We start from the raw sequence: 21,841 nt of genomic DNA on the forward strand, positions 1-21,841 counted from the left end.
TGAAATTATAGAAACACCTAGTATACAAATGCTCAATAAACGCTGGCTCTCTTCCCTTTCCCTTTAACTAGCTTTGCATTTTCTGTAGTGCAATCAGAGTTCCCAGTACGGAGCAGGCGCTTAACAAACGCTACTCCTCTGGCTTCGTTCTTACTGCGGCTCTCTTATACTGGATACCTTTATGCTTCTTCACCCGTGGTTTGGCTGTCTGGTATCATGAGCTCTGATAATAGCATGATTTATATTCTTGGTACAAAGAGTATAGCATGGAATGAGACAGCTGAGGTCCACAACCTTATAGAGCTTACATTCAGAAAAGGGGAACCAAAAATAAATAAGCAAAAAACATAAATAAGTGAGACTATTTCAGAGAATGATAAGTGATGTAAGAGCACTGATACTGGGGGAGGTGACAGGAGTGACAGAAAAGCAACCTTATATTTGGGGGGTCAGAGAGAGAGACCTCTAAGTGAAGAGGACAATGGGATGAAGAAACCAGGACGAAGGTGCTAACAATCCAAACAACCGGGGGCAGGACATTCTAGGCAGAGGGAAGCAGAAGTGAAGCTTGATGTGTCTGAGGATGAGAAAGAAGATGAGTGCTAATTTTTGTCCTTGTACATTAGGTTCACATTAGGATACACACCAGCTTCTTAAAAGCCAACTCAAGAAGAGAAAGAGTTTGAGTTGTATTGTTCCCTTTTACAAATATAAAGGAAATATATCTCAAGGTTGGTTATATAAAGGAAGTTATTTTCTTGCCTACTACAATGTATGGCTGGCTGTTGAAAATGGAGATTATTCTTCCTGGAACTCAGATGCCCCTGAGAGATGACTGCTGCCTGAGGTTTGAAATAATAAGCGATTGGACCCAAACCCATAAGCACTCTTTGGTGCTTGCATGGTCAGTGTTGAGGGCAACAATTATTCCAGGACTCCTGATACGTCTTCTAGGACTTACAGAATTATACTCACGAACTTTAAATGACCTCAGTCTAGTCACTTTTCTTCTCTGATTCTTATTACTCATCGTAATGACTGAGTAAGGGGTGAAGGGTGGCTGGAGGACATTGGGTAGAGGTTCATCTGTGATCTCGACTGTTCCTTCCAGATTTCCTGTGATTCCCAAAGGCCCTTTGTAATCATAGAGGGAATACTCCCATGGAACTCCTATATGTTGGGAAGCTCTCCTGTATCACTGATGTCAGCTGTGCCTGAGGCTTTTAAATGGGTCAACAATCCCCAAAGATGACCTGGAGAGAAACCTGGCAATTATGAATTAAAGAACAATTATAATAGGGCTCATAATTGTTCTCCTATAAGCCCATCTTCATTGTTGCTTACTAACCAAATTCCCTCTATCCAGAGTACTCCACCCTCACCTTCTCCTACAGGGGTGGGGGAGGCCGGATCAGGGCAGGGTAATAGAGTTCTTCCTGGGAAGTTTGGGGTCAGGTGAAGCCAACTCCTTGATCTCACCTCACATGGCTCCAGGGATGTACCCAGAATCTTTTCCTTGGGAGGCAGGACAGGATGACTCAGGAAGAGGGAATTCAGTCACAGGAAGTTTATGAAGATTGGAAATGGGGTTGGTAGACAAATCCAAGCCTGGATACTCCCAAAGGCACATGGTATAGGAACCAGTGCTGGGCTGGAAGCCAGGAGATCCTGCCTATATGCTAGTCTGAACTTATCAGGAGATCAATCAGAAATTCCTTGACTCTGAAATTCAGTCTTTTCATCTGAATTGAAGGGATTGGCTTAACTGATCTGCAAGGATCTTGTACGTATGATATTTTAGGACTCTAGAAGCATATGACCCAGTGGGCTACTTCTGAGCCTCAGATTCTGCTTTTGTGAAAATTAGAATAACAAGAGTAACCTCATCATGCAACTATTTGAATTATATTAAACTCATAGATGACTTTACTACAGCATCTCTACGTTGTTCATTTAGTGGACTCCTTTAATAGTTACCCATTTGGCTTCTACTGCAAACCATACTCTGTGCTAGGAGAGAATGAACAAATGAATTCAGTGATCAACTAGAGAGACACCCTCACAGAGCTAGAAGTCTTGAGGGGCACAGAGTGAACATGCAAAAATTAAAGCAATTTTAGTAAGATATTTCTGTTGTTATTCAACAGTCAGCTCAAACCCCCTGTCCATGTAATGGCAAATAGCAGGAGAAAATATTTCAAGAAATGGTGAATATAAAACTATCAAGGGAAGATGTTCTCTGTCCTTGGACTAAATTAGAGATGACACCTTCAAATACCTACAGGGCAAAGCAGACGATGCAGATTAACGTAGTTGGATGGGTGCCAGACACCCTGGGAAAAGGGGACTAAGGCAAACTAGAGTTTACGTGCGTTCTCTACAGTGGGCAGCTGCTGCTCAACTCTCTCGTCTACTGCTGCCAGGCAGCATACGCGCCCAAGGTTAACAAAAACTGTTCTTTTTCAGCAGAAGCCAGGAATCCAGATTTTTATGTAAAAATCTTCCAGATTTCAAATGACGACAACTTATTCAAATATTAAGAAACACGATGTAGCCACTGGTTTGCTACCTCTAGTTTAAGGCAAACTATTTCAGGTAAGTAAGAGCAAAATGTGTATTTTCAAACATGGTAAGGATAAAAGAAAGAGGATGAGTCATTATTGTATATTCTCTACACACAGGCATCTCACAGACATCACATATCATTCCATTGGTTGCTCACAACAATACTGAGAAATATTGGTGTTTACTTCTGATGTTTTTTTCCTTAGTACAGTCACATGTGGGGAATATGCTTTGGAAAACATGATAAAGACAGATAAGACCCTGGCAGCAAGAGGAAGATTAAATACAGGGACAAGACAAGAGGCAGGGAAGCCCGGTGAGAAAGTTATATTGGAATTATCTAGAGTGATTTTAGTGGGGAAGGAAACAGACAGATTTAAGGAACAATGAAGAAGTAATTAACTAAGATTTTAAAAAGTCAATCAATAATGTCTTAGAGGGAAAATCTACTTCTCTCCCACTTCCCAAGGTTGGATGGAGAAGGGAGAGACCTTACAGCTGTACCCCTTCTCTTATACTCTCTTTTCACCTTCTGGCTATCTCTTTGATGCCTCCTCTCAGCCCCACGTTGGCCACCCCCCCAGGTAGGCAGCAGAAGCTGAGCCTTAGTGCTACTGATGGGGTTACCTAGTCCACCCCTCACTGCCATACGGAATTCTTTCTAAGGGCAATGAAGTTCTGTAGAAAAGACCATTCAGCCTTTCTTCTTGAGCCCCAAATTCAGGGGCTTCTGGCCTCTGGCTGGTATCACACTGGCAGTGAGAAATGGAAAGAAATGTGGATTAAACAGTCAGGAGATCCAAATTCAGTTCTTGATTCCACCCTCCTCAGAAGTTTGACCTTCAACTATCAACTTTACAAGATTGATCTTCAACTTCCTCACCTGTAAATGGAGATAATAGTTCCCTCCCACTAGGAAGGATTAATTTGTGGATAAAATGAGATAATAGATTCAACGGCCCTTCAATTCATCTTCTATAGAGCAGCCAGGGTGATCAAACTTTCATTCTTTAACATGCCTTAAACAACTCGCCATAATCTCACCCCTTCCATAGTCTCTTCTCTTTCATTTCCACAACTCAAAATTTACACTCCAGCACACCAGCCTTTTATACCTCAGGGTCACCGCACATGCTTTCGCCTCTACCTGGAATGCTCTCCATCCTCCCCAACCTCTCCACCTTCACTGCATCTCACCACTTCCTGTTCACACTTCAGGTCTTTACTGGGTGCCCCTATCTGCCTGGCATTTTATCAGGCACTGGGGATAGAGTTATGAAAAAGATGAACATAACTCCACCTTGGAAGAGCTAGTATTCCAGTGAGAAAGGCACATGCTCGACCCTTCTTCCCCCAAATCAAAGATACATTCATTATAATTGCAATAAGTACTACCAAGGCAGTATTAAATGCTAAAAATTCACATAATCAATGAAAGGGCCAAATATAACTAAAGACTCAGATAAGTGACATTTAAGCTGAGACCTAAGTGGGAAAGAAAATTAGTGATATCAAGAGTAGACAGAAGACTGAAGACATAGTAGGCAAGAGCAATTCTTCACAGCCTTACTGGCCACGTCAAATTTTTTTTCATTTAGTTAGAAGGGTTGTAGAAAGCTCTTAAAAGGTATAAATTAGGAGGGTGATACTTATAGATCAGGTATCTATTCATCAACTATTTACTGAGTGCTTATGACATGCCAGGCACTGTGCTAGGTACTGTATTCTGAAGAATAACTCTGGCTTTAGAATGAATAACTGACAGGGAAAGAGAGTGGCTAATGTGAAGACTGATTGGAAGGTGACCACAAGAGATGATGGGTAGTTTAGATTAGGCAATGAGAGTAGGAATAAAGTAGCAGATTCAAGAGATAGAATTATATGTCAATTATATCTCAATAAGTCTGGGAAAACAGATAATGGAGATCGAAGCAAAACCATTTGGTTATAAACTGAATATGAGGATGAACTAGAGAAAAGAGTTAAACTTTGGGATTTTGCTTCAAGGAGCTGAATTTGTAGTGGTACCAGTCAGAGAGAGAGTAAACGAACCCTTGGTCAGGAGCACACTAGTGGAGAGATGGTAACAGGCTCAGTTTCAGTCGCGCTGAGCTTGACCTGCCTGTGAGACGTCAAACTGCAGATGCTTTCCGCCAGTTGGATGTAGACAGAGAGCTGGGAAGAATGAGGTGGAAACGCAAATGTAAAAGCAGTGAATATATTGATTATAACCATGGGAGTGGGTGTGGTAGCCTAGAGAGAGTTTAAACTGGAAAAAAGAAGAAGATGAGAGACCCAGATCTAAGGAGCTTTAAGATTTAAAGAGCAGACTGGAGGACCCAGTCTGCAAGGCAGGCTGAGGTGGAGTCAGAGAGCTGGGTGTAAAACCAGGAGTATAGTGTCAAAGAAACCAAGAAAAGCAAAGGTTTCAGAAGAGAATGGTGAAGGCTGCAGAATACTTGAAGATATCAAGTAAGTTTATGACTAAAAAAAGTCATTGGATTAGTAACATGGAAGTTACGGATGTCTGTGGAGAAAAATGTTTCAGTAAATTTGGTGGTAGCAGGAGACAGAGTGGAGAGGGTGAGGGGTGAGTGCGCATTGAAGAAATGAAGTCAGCCACTGCAGAGTCTACTTTCAAAAGTGTGCTCATAAAGAAGAGGAGAGAGATAGTTATAGTGTAAGACGGAGTGTTTTGCTTGCTTTAAGAAGAAAAACATGTGAGCACATTTAAAGGATGGTAAAAATAATCTACTAAGTAAGGGGAGATTGAAAGCCTAGAATATAGGGAGACCGTTGATACGCAAAGTTTCCTAGGGACTTAGTAGGGCACAGGAAACAGGGCAATAGGAGGAAGAAGGGCGCCTCCTACATTGTATCAGGAGGGAAGGGGAAGACAGGCATCAAGAAGCCAGCACACAGATTCAAAATAGTGAAGGAGGGAAGATTACCTACTCCCTATGCTATTTTCTCTGTGAATGAGGAGACACAATCTTTTGCTGAGAGAGGAGGAGGAAGGATAGGGTGTCATGGTTCGAAGGACGATGAAGAAGAAAGTAAATTGACAGAAGTCCAGTAGGATCGCCTGGTAGCATGAAGAGCCTGGCTGGCACTGGTGATTGATAATATACTGGTGCCAATATCCTCAGCTGTGTGCTTTTCTCCAGCCACCTGATGTATGTACTAGCAGAGGAGAAGATGAGAGCTGTTACATGCATCCAGTGCAGGTGTTTGGCCAAGCAGGGCAACTGAAGACCAGAAAGGCAAGAGAGCTGAGGAGGTGGCTGATAACACTGATTCAAATATGAAACCATGAATTCCTCATGGTGTCTTGGTCCAACTGGGTTGTTGCAACAAAATACCATAGACTGGGTGGTGTATCAACAACAGGGATGCTCTTTCTCACAGTTCTGGAGGCTGGGAAGTCCAAGCACAAGAAAGCAATAGATTTGGGGCCCACTTTCCCATAGATGGTCTTCTTCTTGCTATAATTTCACATGGCAGAAGGGGCCAGGGATTTCTCTGGGGTGTCTTTTAAAAGGGCACTGGTCTGAACACCAGAAATTAACACATTGTAAACTGATTATACTTCAGTTAAAAATGGGGGGAGGCACTGATCTAATTCATGAAGGCCCTGCCCTCAGGACCTAATCACTGCCCAAAAGCCCTACCTCTTAACACCATCACCTTGGGGGTTAGGATTTCAACATGTGAATTCTGGGGGGACACAAACATTCAGTCCCTTGCACATGGATAGGGAGATGACTAAAAAAAATTGTGATAGATGGAGATAAAGTAGAGCAGTGATACCTAGGGACAGGAAGTCCTACTGAGTTAAAAGACAGACATGGTAAGAACGGAAGATCAAAAACCTGAGAAAAGATAATGGTCAGAAAGTGGGATACTGGAGCTAATGATTTTTGATGGGACAGCGTCATGGGAGGACAACTCCACGGTGTGAACTAGCAGTGGGTGGCTGAGGTCGACTGGGGAAAAGTTCACTGGAGATGAGCAGGCTGAGGAAGTGAGAGACTGGGTTGCTGGGCAGGGAATCCAGGAGGACTTGAACACATCTATTGTGATGATACGGGCACAGATGGAGAGAAGGCTCCAAATCAGCAGTTTTAATAGTTAGAGAAACAGTTTCTGTTGAGGCAGGAAGATGAAGGCTGGATTCTATCTGATTTTACCTTTTGGGGAATGACTGCATTTCAGGGTCATAAAACAGGATGGCATAATCCTGACAAAGTCTCTGGATGGGAGGTAGGTATCTACCTACCATAATTCTTCCCTGGCCTGGAAGGAGGTTCTGGAGAGGACAGAGGGAAAGCTAACTTTTCATCGCTTGGCATCTATAATGGGCAGCTGCTACTAAGGTCAGGCATGGTGACAGGTGGCAGCAGGGAGAAAGTGAAACTGGAAAAGCAGTCTTTGCAGCCGGAGGGTGAGCTCCACATGGAGGGCTGAGAGTCTTCAGTAAGGCTTGACCAGTATGATTAATTACTGGAACCAGAATCTTGAACAGTCACCTCACTTCCTCTGTGTAGCCTTTACTGATGACACTAGACTGAGTTTAGAAGTCCCTAATCTGTGCTCTTATGGTATCTGAATTAACTCATCACCTATCATGCTTAGGGTAATTTCTTGCTAAATTGTACCCATCTCCTAGTAGACGTATCAACTCCATGAGGGCAGGAACCACACCTGCCTTGCTCCTATTCCATGCCCAGCATGTTCTGCTGTGTCTGGACCATAGTAAGAGCTCCATTTACGTGAATGTAATGAATGAGTGTGCTTTGTGAACTGTTTTAAAAAAAAAAAAAAAAAAAGCTCTGTGATTATAGGAGGCAGGCTGGGTGGCATGGAGGAATGGAGAGAATTAAGACCCTCCAAATACCTTTTCCCTTTGGAGGCCCTTGACTTCAGAAACCTCTCACCCAAAGAGCTGCTGGAGTGACAGAAACATTTTCTGAGGACCTAATATCAGTTCCAGATGTTTGCAGTCATGTCGGTTTGTACCTCACCCTGTAAAACATATTTCCCTCACCCCCCTCCACTCTGGCTGAGGGAGTGGGGCCCAGTCTCCAATGACATCACCTCCCTCAAGTTGGTCCAGGGCAGGCAGACGGCAGGCGGGCGAGGGCCCCTCTAGCTTCTCAGACAAAGGGTACGGCTCAGCCGCAGCCTGAGCGGCTTGAGGAGCTATGAGTAATTTCCACGGTATTTCATAAACAGCTTCGATGTAATTGCTGCACCACGGCCGCTGCGCCACTGTCCTCTCAGCTACTGGGGGATGTGGGGCCTCGCTGTCCCTCGCCTTGAGTTGCTCCACACACAAACTCGCCTCCACAACTGCTCCCCTTCACATGAGAAGGTCTCCGGTCTGAGGTCTAAGATGGGATGGTGGGTGTGGTGGGGAGGGGTGTGGGGCCTGACCTTTCAGTCGTGGATTGGACTTACTGGAAACAGGGAGGGAGGGGATGGGGAATGGATTTGAGGGTGGACAGAGATGGCTTATGACCATTCTGGACATTATTCTTGACCCAGATCTAGGTGAAGCTAGGTGAACAGCTCATGCCTAAGGCAGCCTGAAGAGACCAAGACAGGACAAGACAGGCCGAGACAAAGGCAGGAGGAGACATGGAGCAAAACAGACCACAGAGGAGGCAGAGATATATCAAGAGGGGCACACGTAAGGGGAGGGAGAGGGAGGGAGGGAGAGAGAGAGAGGAGAGCTGAGAGCTGGCAGGAGGGGAGCCCTGTGCTGATCAGCTGGGGAGCGGCCCTTCAGGCTCCCAGATGCCAGGACAGAGAGGGGCACTGACCAGCTCCAGATGCTGCTGCCTTCCATGAGGACATGTGGGGGATGGTGGAGAGGGCCTGCTGCCTCTCTGTGGGGGCCAACAGAGCCAACTGGCCTTCCAGCCCTGAACCAAACAAGCTGAAGCTGGGAATCCCACGGTGAGAGAGAGAGGGGTCTCTGATTTCTAAAAGGTTAAAAAATATTCCAGCAGACGACCAAAGAAAATGCAGGGGAGTGTGGCGGGAGATCATGACACTGACTGAGGCCCTTCCCCTTTTCATCTTCCCTTTTCTGAGACTTACATTGAGGGAGCTGGACTCACTGCTTAAGGTCATTCTACTCTAAAGTTGTGGGTTTCTCAGAAACTGGCATATATGACAGTCTGAAGGGCGACGTTCTCTCCAGCTGCCATCAGGTGGCGAGATACTCCATCCTGCCCAGACACACAGATGCCCTATATCCCCTAATGTCCATCTGCTTCTTGGTTTATTCTCAACAAGAGCAAAGCTCACCAGAGGTAATCTGGACTGGTGCAAAGATGTTAGGACTTGGCAGGGAGAGCAGGTAAAGAAACCAGAGGCCTCGTTCTAGCACTGACTCCACCACTAACGCGTGTGCGGAACCTCTGGACCACCCCTCTCCCGCCTTCCTCAGCCTTTTTTTCTCCGTAGGTCAAACATGGGATTTGGATTCATTAAATCTGCTTGTGCCTCAGCCCCCCTTCTTATTCCCACCTCCCGCCCCTGCATCTACCCCTGCCCGAGAGGCTGAAACCCATGCCAATTGCTCTGATGAGGCCACGTGGGAGAACCAGACGTCTGTTTTTAATATTGATGACAGATTAGCGTGCGGGGAATTCAGCCACCCCCCAAAACAAGCCCCATTTCTGCTCAAAACAACTGGAACAGGAGGCTAGTTGTGCTTGGCTTTCCCAATAGAGTCCCAGAACCGACAGAGCAATGGTTTCTCTGAAGGAAACAAAGAGGGCGCCAAACCCAGGGGTTGGGGGGGGGGGCAGGAGAGGGAGACAGGGAGGGAGAGTGAGCATTTCAACAGCTATTTCAAAAGGGTGTTGAACAGATGGCAGTCATAAAGTGTGTGTGTGTGTGTGAGAGAGAGAGAATGTGTGTATGCACGTATATCTGCACACACACGCATGCGTGAGCTTGTGAATAAATAAACAATTACAGCACTGGACTCGGCTGCCAGCAAAAATCCAGAGAGATCAAAGAGAAAGGCCATATTTCCCTATTCTGGCCTCACCTGGCCAAATGTTTGAGTAATCCTAACTCTCTAACAAAACAAGTCTTAAACCTTATTTCTGTTTGTTTTCTTTCTAACGTTGAATTTTCCCTTTTCTTTTTTTAATTCGTGGAAATTAGAAGCAACTAAAATTTATTAGTACCTGCCATGTGCCAGGAACTGTGCTACATTTGACCCTTAAAGTAGCCAGTGAAATAGGTGTAATTTTCTCCATTCCACAGATAGGAACACTGGGATCCAGAAAAGATGCTGACTGGCCCTAGATTTTTTAGGAAGAAGTGGTGAAAACTGAAAGCAGGAGACAGGTTTTCCAAAAAAGCCCATAATCCTTAGTTAGGCTTATATCCTCTTAAGATAAAACTCAATCAAATGGACTAAACTTCATATTTGGTCCAAGTTCACTTTCCAGACAGTTGAGACATGGTAATTGTGGCACGGAGGCAAAGAAATGAGGTTTCTGCTTCAGATTCCACCCCCAACCATCTACAGCATCAATTAATCATGACACATTTTAGAAGTCCTTCTATGTACTCAGCTAGTCTCTAGGACTACATAAGACCACATAAAACCACATAGCACTCAAGGAGTTGATGTCGGAATTGAAAGGTTAACACATGGATATGCCTACCCATATACAATTCAATTCAGTGGACACTGAACATCTACTGTCAGGCACTCTGGGAGGATACCAAGTTATGAAGACATAAGAGTCATCATCTTGCTTCTTTAAAGACAACTGCCCACTAACCCCCCCCCCCCCAAAAAAAAACCAAGAATTGGATAGTGGAGAGAATGAAAGTCAAGTAGCACAAGGAAGAATTAGAAGAACCTGTAAAGATGGTGGCAGATATGTCATTATCTTCAAACTTCTGAATGGCAGCAGGAAGAAGAAGGGGTAATATCTCTGTGGGGTGCCCCCAGGCCATATAACTAAAAAGAAGCTTTATCTCTACCAAAAAAAAAAAAAAAAAAAAGAGAGAGAGAGAGAGAGAAACTCTTGCATCAGAACACTGGTTCCTGGACAATCAGAAGGAAGAATCTTGGATTTCCATTTCCGGTCTAGATAGAGAAAGAGACTATTTACCCTACTGCCTGAAACATTAAGAATTTTTTTTTTTTTAAGAAAAGAGCATAAAACAAGTTTTTAAGCTGGAAATCAGGAAACAAAGGACAGAAATCCTGAAATATGGAAAACGAATTCTGTGAGCCCTAAAGCTTCCCAAGCTTCTGGCCTTTAGAGAGTTTCTCGGTCACAGCAACTTGGCAGATTCCCTGCACTGAAAAGACAGAGTTCTCAGTCCAGGGAGACCAAAGTGACTAGAATTTATAGGGTAGAGTAATTGAGAGGAGACAGCTGTACAGAGAGAAAATCGAAGAGATCTGTGGAAGGTCCCCTTTAAATTCTCAGCAGAGTACTGACCAACGGATACATGTAAGGAGCCTACCAACCCAAGAGGATTAGATAGAACAGTGCCCACTGCTCATATAAGGGCCAGAAATAGTGCCTATTCCTAGCAGCCACACTGGAAAATCTTGTAATTCATGGGCAGGTCATTGTGTAGAACACACAGAAAGGTCCTGCCTCAGCAGTAGGGAATAGTTAGCCCTAGCCTAAACACTGTTCTGATTCTACCTAACAAATCATACAAGCCGGACTCAAAGGAATCAAACTGTTTCCAACTAACTTAACTGTGGCCCAGAAAAGAGTTCAAAAATTTTTATAGGAATATAAAAATATCCAGCACCCAACAAGGCAAGTATCACAATGCCTGGCATTCAATCAAAAATTACCTGGCATGCAAAGAAGAAGGAAAATGCAAGCCATGATGAGGAGAGAAATCAGTCCATTGAAACGGACCCAGGCCTGACACAGACATTAGAATTAGCAAACAAGGGCATTAAAACCATCATTGTAACTATTGCATATAGCAAAAAAGTTAATGCCATATACTAATAAGATCCAACTTGAACTTCTAAAGGTGAAAATTATAATGTCTGTGTTGAAAAAGAAATCACAGCCTAGGATTAACACTAGAGGAGATTTTGCAGAAAGTACTGAAAACATAGCACTAGGAACTATCCAAAATGAAACAAAAAGAAAATGAATAATTTTTAAAAATGAAAAGAGCATCAGTGAAATAAAGAACAATTTCAAGCAGCAGAATGTACATATTAGGTCACCAAAGGAGAAGAAAGGTGGGCAGAAAGAAAAAGAAAATTTTAAATAATGGCCCCCAATTTTCCTGACGGGATAAAAATATAAATGTACAGACCCAAGAAGCTTAGTGGACCCCAAGCACAATGAATAATAAAACTTCTCTAAACCAATAATAAAGAGAAAAATCTTAGAAGCAGCCAGGGGTATGGGGGGAAGGTATGCATGTACAGGGGAACAAAAATAGAAATAAAGACAGATTTTTCAACGCAAATAATGTAAGCATGACAGAGAAGTAACATCTTTAAATTACTAAAAGAAAAAAAATCTGTCAATCTAGAAGACTGTACCCAGCAATCATAGTTTACAAAAAAGCAAAAGCGGGAAGAATTCATCATTAACAGACCTGAAATATAAGAAACAGTAAAAGATATCCTTCAGGCAGAAAAATAATGAAATCAGATGAAAATATGGATGTTTGAAAAAGAATGAAGAACACCAAAAACGTTAAGTACATGAGTAAATATATAAAATTATTCTTATTATTTAAATATGTTTAAAAGATAATTTACTATTTAAGGAAAATGATAATGAATTATGGAACTTATGTATATGAATAAAGTGTGTAACAATGCAGCATAAAGGCTTGAAGAGGAGAAATAAAATTATACTATATAAAGTTCCTATACTGTATATGAAGTGTTATAATAGCACCTAATGGTACACTGTGATATGTTGAAAATGCATATGTAAACCCTAAGTAACCACTAAACTAACACAAGAGAGTTGTAACTAGAAAGTCAACAAAAGAAATAAAATGGAATAATAAAAACACTCAATCTAAAAAAAGATAGAAAAAGAAAGGAAACAAAGAAAGATGGGACAACAGAAAACAAATAGCAAGATGAACCTAACGACAGCAATATCATTTGAAATATAAATGGACTAAACACTTCAATTTAAAGGTAACAATGTCAGATTGGATTTTTAAAAGAAGAAAATATTGAGACCTAAAAATATGCTGGCTGCAAGAAACACATTTTGAATATAAAAGCACAAATAATATAAAAGTAAAAAAATTAAAAATGGTAGATCATCTTAATACTAATCAGAAGAAAGCTGGAGTAGTTCTATTAATATCAGAAAAAGTAGATCTGGGTGCAAAACATGTAACAGGGATACAGACAATCATTTCACAGTGATAAAGGGATCAATTCATCAAGATGTAAAACATTCTAAATAACAGAGCTTCAAAATACATAAAGTAAAAACTGATAGAACTATAACGAGAAACAGATAAATCCACAATCATCTTCAGAGATTTCACTGCCTTTCCCTCAAGTATTGACACAAAAAAGAAGACAGAAAAATAGGAAGGATTTAGAAGACCTGACAACACAATTGACCAATGTGATCTAATTGTCATTTATAGAATACCTCATCCATAAATAGAAGAATGTACTTGATTTTAAACTGGAATCTGAAAACAATGATAGACCATATTCTGTGCCATAAGACCAGTCTCAATAAATTTAAAATGACTAAAGTCATAAAATGTGTATTCTCTGATATGAAAATGAATATATGTATATATACATGCATGACTGGGACATTATGCTGTACACCACAAACTAGTAAATTGTAACCAACTATACTTCAATTTTTTAAAAAAGTATATTCTCTGATACAGCAGAATCAAATTAAAATTCAATTACAGAAAAAATAAATGAAAAATCCTCAACTATATGGAAATTAAGTAACATGCATCTAAAGAAACCATGGGTCAAATAAGAAAACAAAAGGGAAAATAGGAAGTATTTTGAACTGAAAAGAATATGAAAATCCAATTTATCAAAAATTTGTGGTAAGCCACTAAAGCAATAATTAGAGGAAATACTTACAAGAAAAATCTCAAATCAGCAACTTCAGCTACCACCTTAAAAATCCAGAAAAAGAGGAGCAAACTAAATCCAAAGCCAAAGAAAAAACAAAGATCAGAATAGAAATCAATGAAATAGAAAATAGCAAAAATAGGTGAAATCAAAGCTGACTCTTTGAGAGGACAAATGAATTACATAACCCTCCTTCCAGACTGAGCAGAAAGAGAGAGATGAGAGAAATTACCAATATCAAGACTGAAAGAGGGATACCACTATAAATTCCATAAATACTAAAAGAATAACAACAGAATATCATGAACAACTTTTTACCAGTAAATTTTACAACTTACGTGAAATGGATAAATTCCTTGAAACATACAAATTACCAAAATCACTCAAATAAAAAAATACATAACTTGAGTAGCCCCATGTCTCTCAGAGAATTAAACTGGTAATTAAAACCTTCTTACAAGAAAGGCTCCGAGCCCAGATTATTGCACTGGTGAATTCTACCAAACAATTAAAAAATATATATTACTAATTCCACCCAAGCTCTTTCAGAAGATGAAAAAGGAGAAATATTCTGCAATTTACTTTGAGAGGCCAGAATTATCCTGACAACAAAACAGACAAAAGCATCACAAGAAAACTACAGATCAAAATCCCTCAGGAACATAGATGCCAAAACCAAGCAAAATTTTAACACAAGTCCGACAATATATAAAAAAGATAATGCATCATGACCATGTGAGATTTGTTTATTCCAGGAATGCAAGGTTTTCTTTTAAATCATTTGAAAATCCTTCAATGTAATTTACCACATTAACAAACTAAGAAACATACACTGTATGATCATTTCAATAGACACAGAAAATTCAACATCCATTTTCTAATTAAAACAAAACAAAAACCTCAGCAAACTAGCATTCAGTCTTTTATCACCAAGCATAATCAGTAAAGATGCAGGCATTACGCTGGGAGTAAGACAGCCTGGCCGTGGGACTTGGGAGGGTCACAGGCCTCTCTGGGATTCACTTCCTTGATCTATAAAAGCACGCTTGGTAATCGTTCAGAGACTAATGTTAGCAAAATGGCAGCATAAGAATTTCTAGCACTTGTCTCCCTCTGCATCCTCTCAACCACCTCCATTGAAATATCAATTTCAACAACTATCTGCACAGAAATACCTTCACAAGAACTATGGTTTCTAGGTGAGGGATCTCATAGCACCAGGGTGAGGTACAAAAATAATATAATGTGCTTTGAGGAGGGTAGGAAAGATAGATTTACTTTACTCCCATAACCTCTCCCCCAAGCCTCAGCAGCCCAGGGCAGTGAGAGAGAAACCATCCTGGAAGGAAAGGGAAAAGTGAGCATGCAACTTGCACCCCAGGGCCGACTCCCATGGCTGCACGTGGCTCCCAGCAGGCTTCTGTACAAACCCAGGCCTCTGGTTCATCCCAGGAACTGCCGGCTCAGGAGCCCCAGCAGCTTCCATGGCACCAGACTCCCAGTGGGCTCTCATGAACCCAGGCCCCTTACCCACCCCAGCATCTGCCAGCTCCAAAGGCCCCTGGCTGTCCCTGGGGCCCAGGCTCCCTAGTCCTCCTGGGAACCCAAGTTCTAGGAAATTAGCCTTGAACCCAGGCTTCCAGCTGGGCCCAGCACCAGGCTAACTACTACCAACTCAGGCTTCTGACCCACCCCAGAGGCAGGCTGGTGGCTCCTCTGGTCTCTGGCCCCCGACACCCCAGTACCAGGCCTGCCCTCAGGTCCTGCCTCAAGGCCAGTCCCAGAGACCCAGGCTGCCAGCCTGCCTAGAGCCAGACCAGCACTACGGCAACTATTTCAGCACATCTCACTAGAATAGGCAATTCCTTGAATTTCCTCATCTCGCTCCCAGAGATAATATAGTTACAGGTCAAGGTCTTCAAAAATGCAACATGTAGGCCTTCCCAAGTAGAATTTTTTGAATTAACTAACACTTCAGTATATGGCTTTGAGGATCCAACTTAAGAGAATCAGGAATTTTTCCAAGTACAATTTCCTACCTTCCCCTGCTGAAAATCATACCAGAAAGCACACAGGTGTGGGTACTAGGTGACAATCACTAAACAATGAAACTTCCCAGTTCAGATGACACCAAGCCTCCAAAGGCATTTAGAAAATCCCAGGTTCCCTTCTCTGTCACACCACCTCGGCCAAAGAGGAAGTCATAGGCTTTCTACTTACCCGTGTAGAGGTCTGTATCTGTGTATTCATCCACCTTCTTGTGCTGCAGAATATAGTCAGAGACCTTGGTCCCAATAGCTGGCTGAACATCTACCCACTCCAAGGAGACCACGGTGCTGGAGGGCTCTACAGTTGGGGAGAGCCGCAGCCTACGGGGGTGACAGGGAAGGTTGTTTGTTTGCCAGCCAGTATTGTCTGGGCCCCCAAAGAGTCAGCTTGTGTCAAGATTAAGAGCACAGCATTCAGTGTGGCTTCAAATTTTGATTCAACCCACCACCAATCCCTTATATAGACTCAGGCAATTAATTACACCTCTTTCAGCCTCCGTTTCCTCGTCCATAAGGGGGATAAGAAGAGCTCCCTTTCAGGATCGATGTGGGATCCAGTAAATTAATCTAAGCAGGCAATATGTGCTCAAAGAAAGTTGATTAGCTTTCCATTTATTTAAAATATATTCTCAATGATTCTTCACTGTCAATTAACTTGGCAGTGCCTTCAAACACAGTATCTTCCAACTCGTCTGCCATTCTCTTCAATCCCCAAATTTATCAGCCAACCTTTTAATATCCTTAAATCAATACTCCCTCACAGAGGGCAGGAATCCTGGGGAGTCCTTTTATAAAAAAGTGAGAAATAACAGAATGATTGAAGGTGAGCACTGGGAGGGTCCTCTGAGAGAGGGGAGTTCATCCCCCCATTTCACAGAAGGTGACAGCGAGGCCCAGAAAAGGGAATGATCTGCACAAAGTCACCCGACCAGCTGGGGACCGAACCATGGTGGTGACTTTGCTTGTCCCCAGCCCAGATTCTGGCTCCCTTGCCACTCCATCCACTGTCTCCTCAAGGACTATCTTGCAATGCATCCTCAATACTGGCTCCTGCCCAGATCTCTGCTCCTCACACGGCTCTCCCTCTGAATCACATGTCCCAGTCCTTTACTTCCTCCAATGGTGAATGCCCTGCATCAGGGCTATCCCATGGGCTCTTTCTTTTGCCTGAAACATGACTGTTGCCGTTTCCCGCCTGCCTAGCTCTGACTCTAATTCAGGTCTTCTCAAGAGGCTTCCCAGACTATCTTCCTCTTCTCCAACTAAAGCATCCCCCCCCTTTATTTTCTCCATTAGTGTGTCTTTGTGGGGTTTTTTTTCGTATTTTTATTATTTAACTTTTTGAGCGGTATCACAGTTTCCTGTTTTTGCTTTGACATCTGTCCCCCTCACTAAATGGTCAGCTCCCCAAGTGTCTGTCTTGCTCATCGACAAATTCTCCAGGGTCTGACACACAGCAGGTGTTCAAACATTATCTTTTGAATGAGTGAGTAACATAAAGTTTCTTAGAATAGGTTCTACACTTTCTCTGTCTCAATAGCCGCAGTGGTCAGCACAGGAACTGACAAAGCAACAGTGAGTGCCCGGGAAACCTTTGTTGAGCGGATGAATGAAGTCAGGAAGGACGGATGGTGTGGCATTGCTAAAACAGCATGCACTGCGATTTGAGTGTCTACCCCTGAGCCATGATTCTGTTCTGCTAAAACTCCCTGCTTTCTCAAAGAAGGAGGTAGGGGCCCCCAGAGACTTCAGGGATCTGGTGAAGCACCCTAGGAACAGAAGCCAGCGATGGCCTGGGTTGGCAGGAGAGGACTATGAGTCCATGGGAAGGGGTGGCCAAAGGGGCCATACATACGTACACCGGCTGCGGGAGAGGGCTGCAGTTGGGGAGCCCACTGGCATCAAAGGCACTGAGGTCACACCTGCACCAGTCATCGATCACGTCCCCTTTCCCTGAGCACCAGTAGGAGCTCATCAGTGCACTCTTGAAGGCCTGAAATAAAGGAGGACAAAAGAGATGATGATGACAATGGTGGAGAGATGGAGAGTGAAGGTTCCAATGGCCACGATGGCAGCTGACTCAAGCTCCAGAGTAGCTCTCCTGGGCACAGGACAGCATCTCTTGCCTAAATCCCTAGCATTCTACTACCAGGCTCTTCTACTTGGAGCCATTCTCTCTACCCAGCAGTCAGAATGAACACTGGGAACCCAACCTTGACTTTAAACCTGGAGTCAGGCTCCTCTTCCGGACAGCATAACACACTGGACCACACCTAACCATCACATCACCTTGCCTGTCTCACCCAACAGACTCTGACCCCACCAAGGGCACAGGCCATGACTTAGTCACATGCGTTTTCTCATAGGACTGAGCACACTTATTCAGCCAGTATTTACTGAATAAATGAACAGACACTGAAAACCTGATCATTAGGCCCAGGCTCAGATGTGCTTTATGCTTTTGTCACTCCATTTACACTGACATTTCAAGGCACTGGGGATTCAGAAAGTTTGACAGCTTTTTTCAGACTTAAGGATACCAGATAACATTGATCTCCTCCTCCTTTGCCAGGTAACAGATTCTGCATAGTCTCATGTTTTCTTTAAGGTTTTTTACTTTCTGTGTACTTTTTAAACAAAAGCTTCATAGTGCCTACTATCAAGGACACCTGATTACCCAGGTGTCACTTTTTTCCATCTTATATTATTCAAAAGACAAGTACAGCATGTCTGTGTAAAGTGGGTCTGGGGTCTGCCTTCTTGGCTACAGGACACGGATCTAGAAGGAGAAGGTGTGTATCAAGAATGCGCTTGTGTAAGCCTCCAACTCATTTCTCTCAATGTCTCTGACGAGGAGGCTCCAATTATTCCTGCCGTATGTTCTTACCCATATCCTCTCCAAGGGGACCAACAAATGATCTAATTTCTCCTGAATTAAGAATAGTGACCCAAAGAAATGAAAAAAGAATTATAAGAGCTCATGTTCATGAAGCACCTAATTACACAGTGTAAGGTACTTTAAAGGCATTAAAAAAATGTAATTCTTACAACAGTCCTGAGGACCTTCACTTACAGGTGAGAACTAGCAATCAGAGCAGTGAAGTAATATCCCCAAGACCACACAGCAAGCAAATGATGGAAGCAGAAACCCGACCCAGATCTCTGTGACTCCTAAGCATAGATCTTTTCTATTTAACCATGTAGGACAGTGGGGTTGACCCCAAGTAGGGTTGCCAGATTCAGTAAATAAAAATACAAGATGCCCAGTTAAATTCAAATTCCAAATGAACAACTTCTTTTGTTTTAGTATAAACATATCCCATTCAGTGTTTGCATATAAAGTATGTGGGCCAGAGTCTGGTACACAATAATAGCGCTGTTCTCACTAAGCGTCAGAACCTAAGTTGGGAACTAACGTCCGCTCTCCCGCCAGCATCAGAGGGGGGCACTCTCATGAGGGCAGAAACCAGATGGGACGGCATGAGGTCATGCTGACCGACAGACTTTCTTCTCCCTCCATGTGCAGGTTCTCGCTTAAATTAACCTGTACAACTGCTCACGGTTTAAGATTCTGTAGCGTCTCCAGCTAGTGCTGAGGGCTGGCTTAGTTGCCACAGTGGTGAAATGTGGGGCCGTGGGTGAGAGTGGCACAGGTGGCAAGAGACTGCCTCGGAATCCAGCGTGGGGAGGAGGACGGAGAACATCCTGTTTTGCTTGTGTATGTGTTTTTGTTTTTGCGTGAGTGTGAGTGTGTGTGTGTGTGTGTGTGTGAGTGTGTGTGTGTGTGTGTGTGTGTGTGTGTGTTGTAATCAACACTGGAGCTTGTGAAAAACAAAACAGGAAATCTCTCTGGACTTTGTTTCACCATCCAAGCAGTTCTTGGGAAGAAATCCTGCCTGTGAGTCTCCACGTCCACTGGCTCTTTCCCAGACCCTGAGGAACAGAATGGGGACTGCGGCAATGGCCAGGCAAACCGTGGACAGAGCACAAACACACCCTGGTAAAAGGCCTACATCAAACACGGAGCCCTCGCAAAGCAGCAGAAGCCAGCGTGTGTCAGCGTCGGTCGAGTCTTTCCTTACGTCTTCAGTCCTTGCAACACTCCATCCCGAATCCAATTAGATCCCAGGGGAGGAGCAGCGTAGAATGTTCCAGCTTCAAGGGATTCTGTAAATCATCTAATCAAATCTGTTTTACAGATGCATATACAGTGGCCCAGAAAGGCTAGCCAGCTGATCCAAGGTGACAGAGCAACTTTGTGATGAAATGACCCCATTCCTCCATTTAATCCTCAAAATCACCCTTTAGATGGGTGTCCTACCCCCATTCACAGACATGTGGACGAGTAGGGATTTGAACTAAAGTCCATCCGAATTCTGGCACCCTTGACTTTCCCAGGTCGCACAGGAACAAGAAATGCCAAGATTTCATCCAAAACATCCTTTTCAGCTGCTCTGCTTGTATCATGTGCTTCTGTGTTGTTTGTGTGTATGTGTGTGTCTGTGTGTTCTCAGAGGAAAACGAAACCTTACACTGGAGGTATTGTTGACTCTTGGCTTTTGAGTAAGTGAAGGGAAGTAAGAAACAAATCTTGCACTTCATACAGGGCTAAGGGCTACATTTGCATGGCCACTGGTTTTCTTAACAAAGAAGGTTTGCATTTCCACTACTAGTAAATGCTTCCAACTTCTGGCTAATTAGCTAGCAAACCAAGCCCGGCAAGAGGAGAAAACAGCCACAAAAATGTTAAGCAACCAAAATAAACTAGGATTTATTCCTGACTCTATGGTTACTTTCCTAATTGAACTTTGCATAAGTCACTCCTCTCTTTAAGCCTCAATTTCTCCATCTGTAAAATGAGGACTCAGAAGTTATATTTCTGAAGGTGTAATTAACATCCTCTGAGAAAGGAGAAACAAGATCCAATCACTAATTCTAAAGGACCCAGTGTCATTAGATGAAGACACACACCATCATAATTAATATAGTTCAAATGCTATGACGTAATACACACAGGTCAGACTGCTAGGCTGTTATCCTAGCTTTGTAGGAGACTAATTCCTGAGCCCATGCTCACCAGGTTTGATGGTCGGAAAGACCAGATTGATGAACTTAGGAAGGACTGAATCTGGCATCGTAGCAGTGCTTGTGCAGAGGCAGAAAGAGTGGTTTATAGCCATCACCTGGGCCTCTCGGATACCTGAGCCATCTGCCATTCAGTCACCAGCACACCCCCTAGCAGTGGCTATAGGAGATGCCAATCATTCATTGCCCTGTTACAGGAGTTGGAGACCAGGGGCTAGAGTACTCACGGGGGGTGGGGGTGGGGGTGGGGGGGTGGCAATTCTGGTCTGTCCTGACAGTGAGGGGATTAACTGGTCGTCTTGTTACAAATCAATGAGTGCATAATTAAGCAGCATGCGTGAGAAGACATTTGGGAAGAAAAGTGGGTAATGTTGGTTGATTTAAGTCTTCTTATTCCCCAACAGAGCAGGCAGGCAGGTATGTTGACTTTAAAACACGACCTTAAGTATCTTTGACATTTCCCTCATCAAGAAGTGGGATCTAGGTTCTCTCCCCTTGAGCCTGAGCTCCACGGTGGCTTGACCAAAACTAGTACTTCTGCTTCACTTTCCAGGTCCAGGCCGTAAGAGTCTGGCAGCTTCCACATCATGTCTCTTGGGATGCTCACTCTCAGAGCCCAACCACCATGCTGTGAGGAAGCCCAGACCACATGGAGGCTACATGGAGGCATTCCAGTCTATAGACCCAGCTGAGGTCTCAGCCAACGGCCAGGGTCATCTGCCAGATGGGTGAGCCACAGACATCCGCTGACCACAGCCACATGAGAGAACCAAGTAAGAAATGCCCAGCTCAGCCCAGTCACCTCCAGAACCATGAGAGACAATAATAAAACGATGCTCCTTTTAAGCCACCCATTTTGGGGATGACATAGGAATAAACAACTGGAACAGCAGGTTAATGCACGTCTGAATAATCCTGCAAGATTACTTAGAGGATTACTTAGAGGATGTAGCAACTAGGGAGCAGCTGAACAAAAGGAAGCAGAAATCTTAAACTACATACTCGTCCCAGGAGCTAGCGGGCTCTGAAG

General features: G+C 43.3%; 1 protein-coding gene across 10 annotated transcripts in view; it reads right to left on the bottom strand.

The window, feature by feature from the left end:
• The window catches only part of ASTN2 (astrotactin 2), an 800,822-nt gene that overhangs the window by 122,752 nt on the left and 656,229 nt on the right, over positions 1–21,841 (bottom strand). For all 10 annotated transcript variants that reach the window (XM_032478291.1, XM_032478290.1, XM_032478299.1 and 7 more), the window contains 2 exons: positions 17,586–17,719; positions 15,899–16,047 (listed from right to left, as the gene is read on the bottom strand). In XM_032478291.1, the coding sequence (XP_032334182.1) occupies positions 15,899–16,047; positions 17,586–17,719 (283 nt within the window). The remainder of the gene's footprint in view (positions 1–15,898; positions 16,048–17,585; positions 17,720–21,841) is intronic.

Source organism: Camelus ferus, chromosome 4 (genome assembly GCF_009834535.1).
Source record: "Camelus ferus isolate YT-003-E chromosome 4, BCGSAC_Cfer_1.0, whole genome shotgun sequence".
NCBI lineage: Eukaryota > Metazoa > Chordata > Mammalia > Artiodactyla > Camelidae > Camelus > Camelus ferus.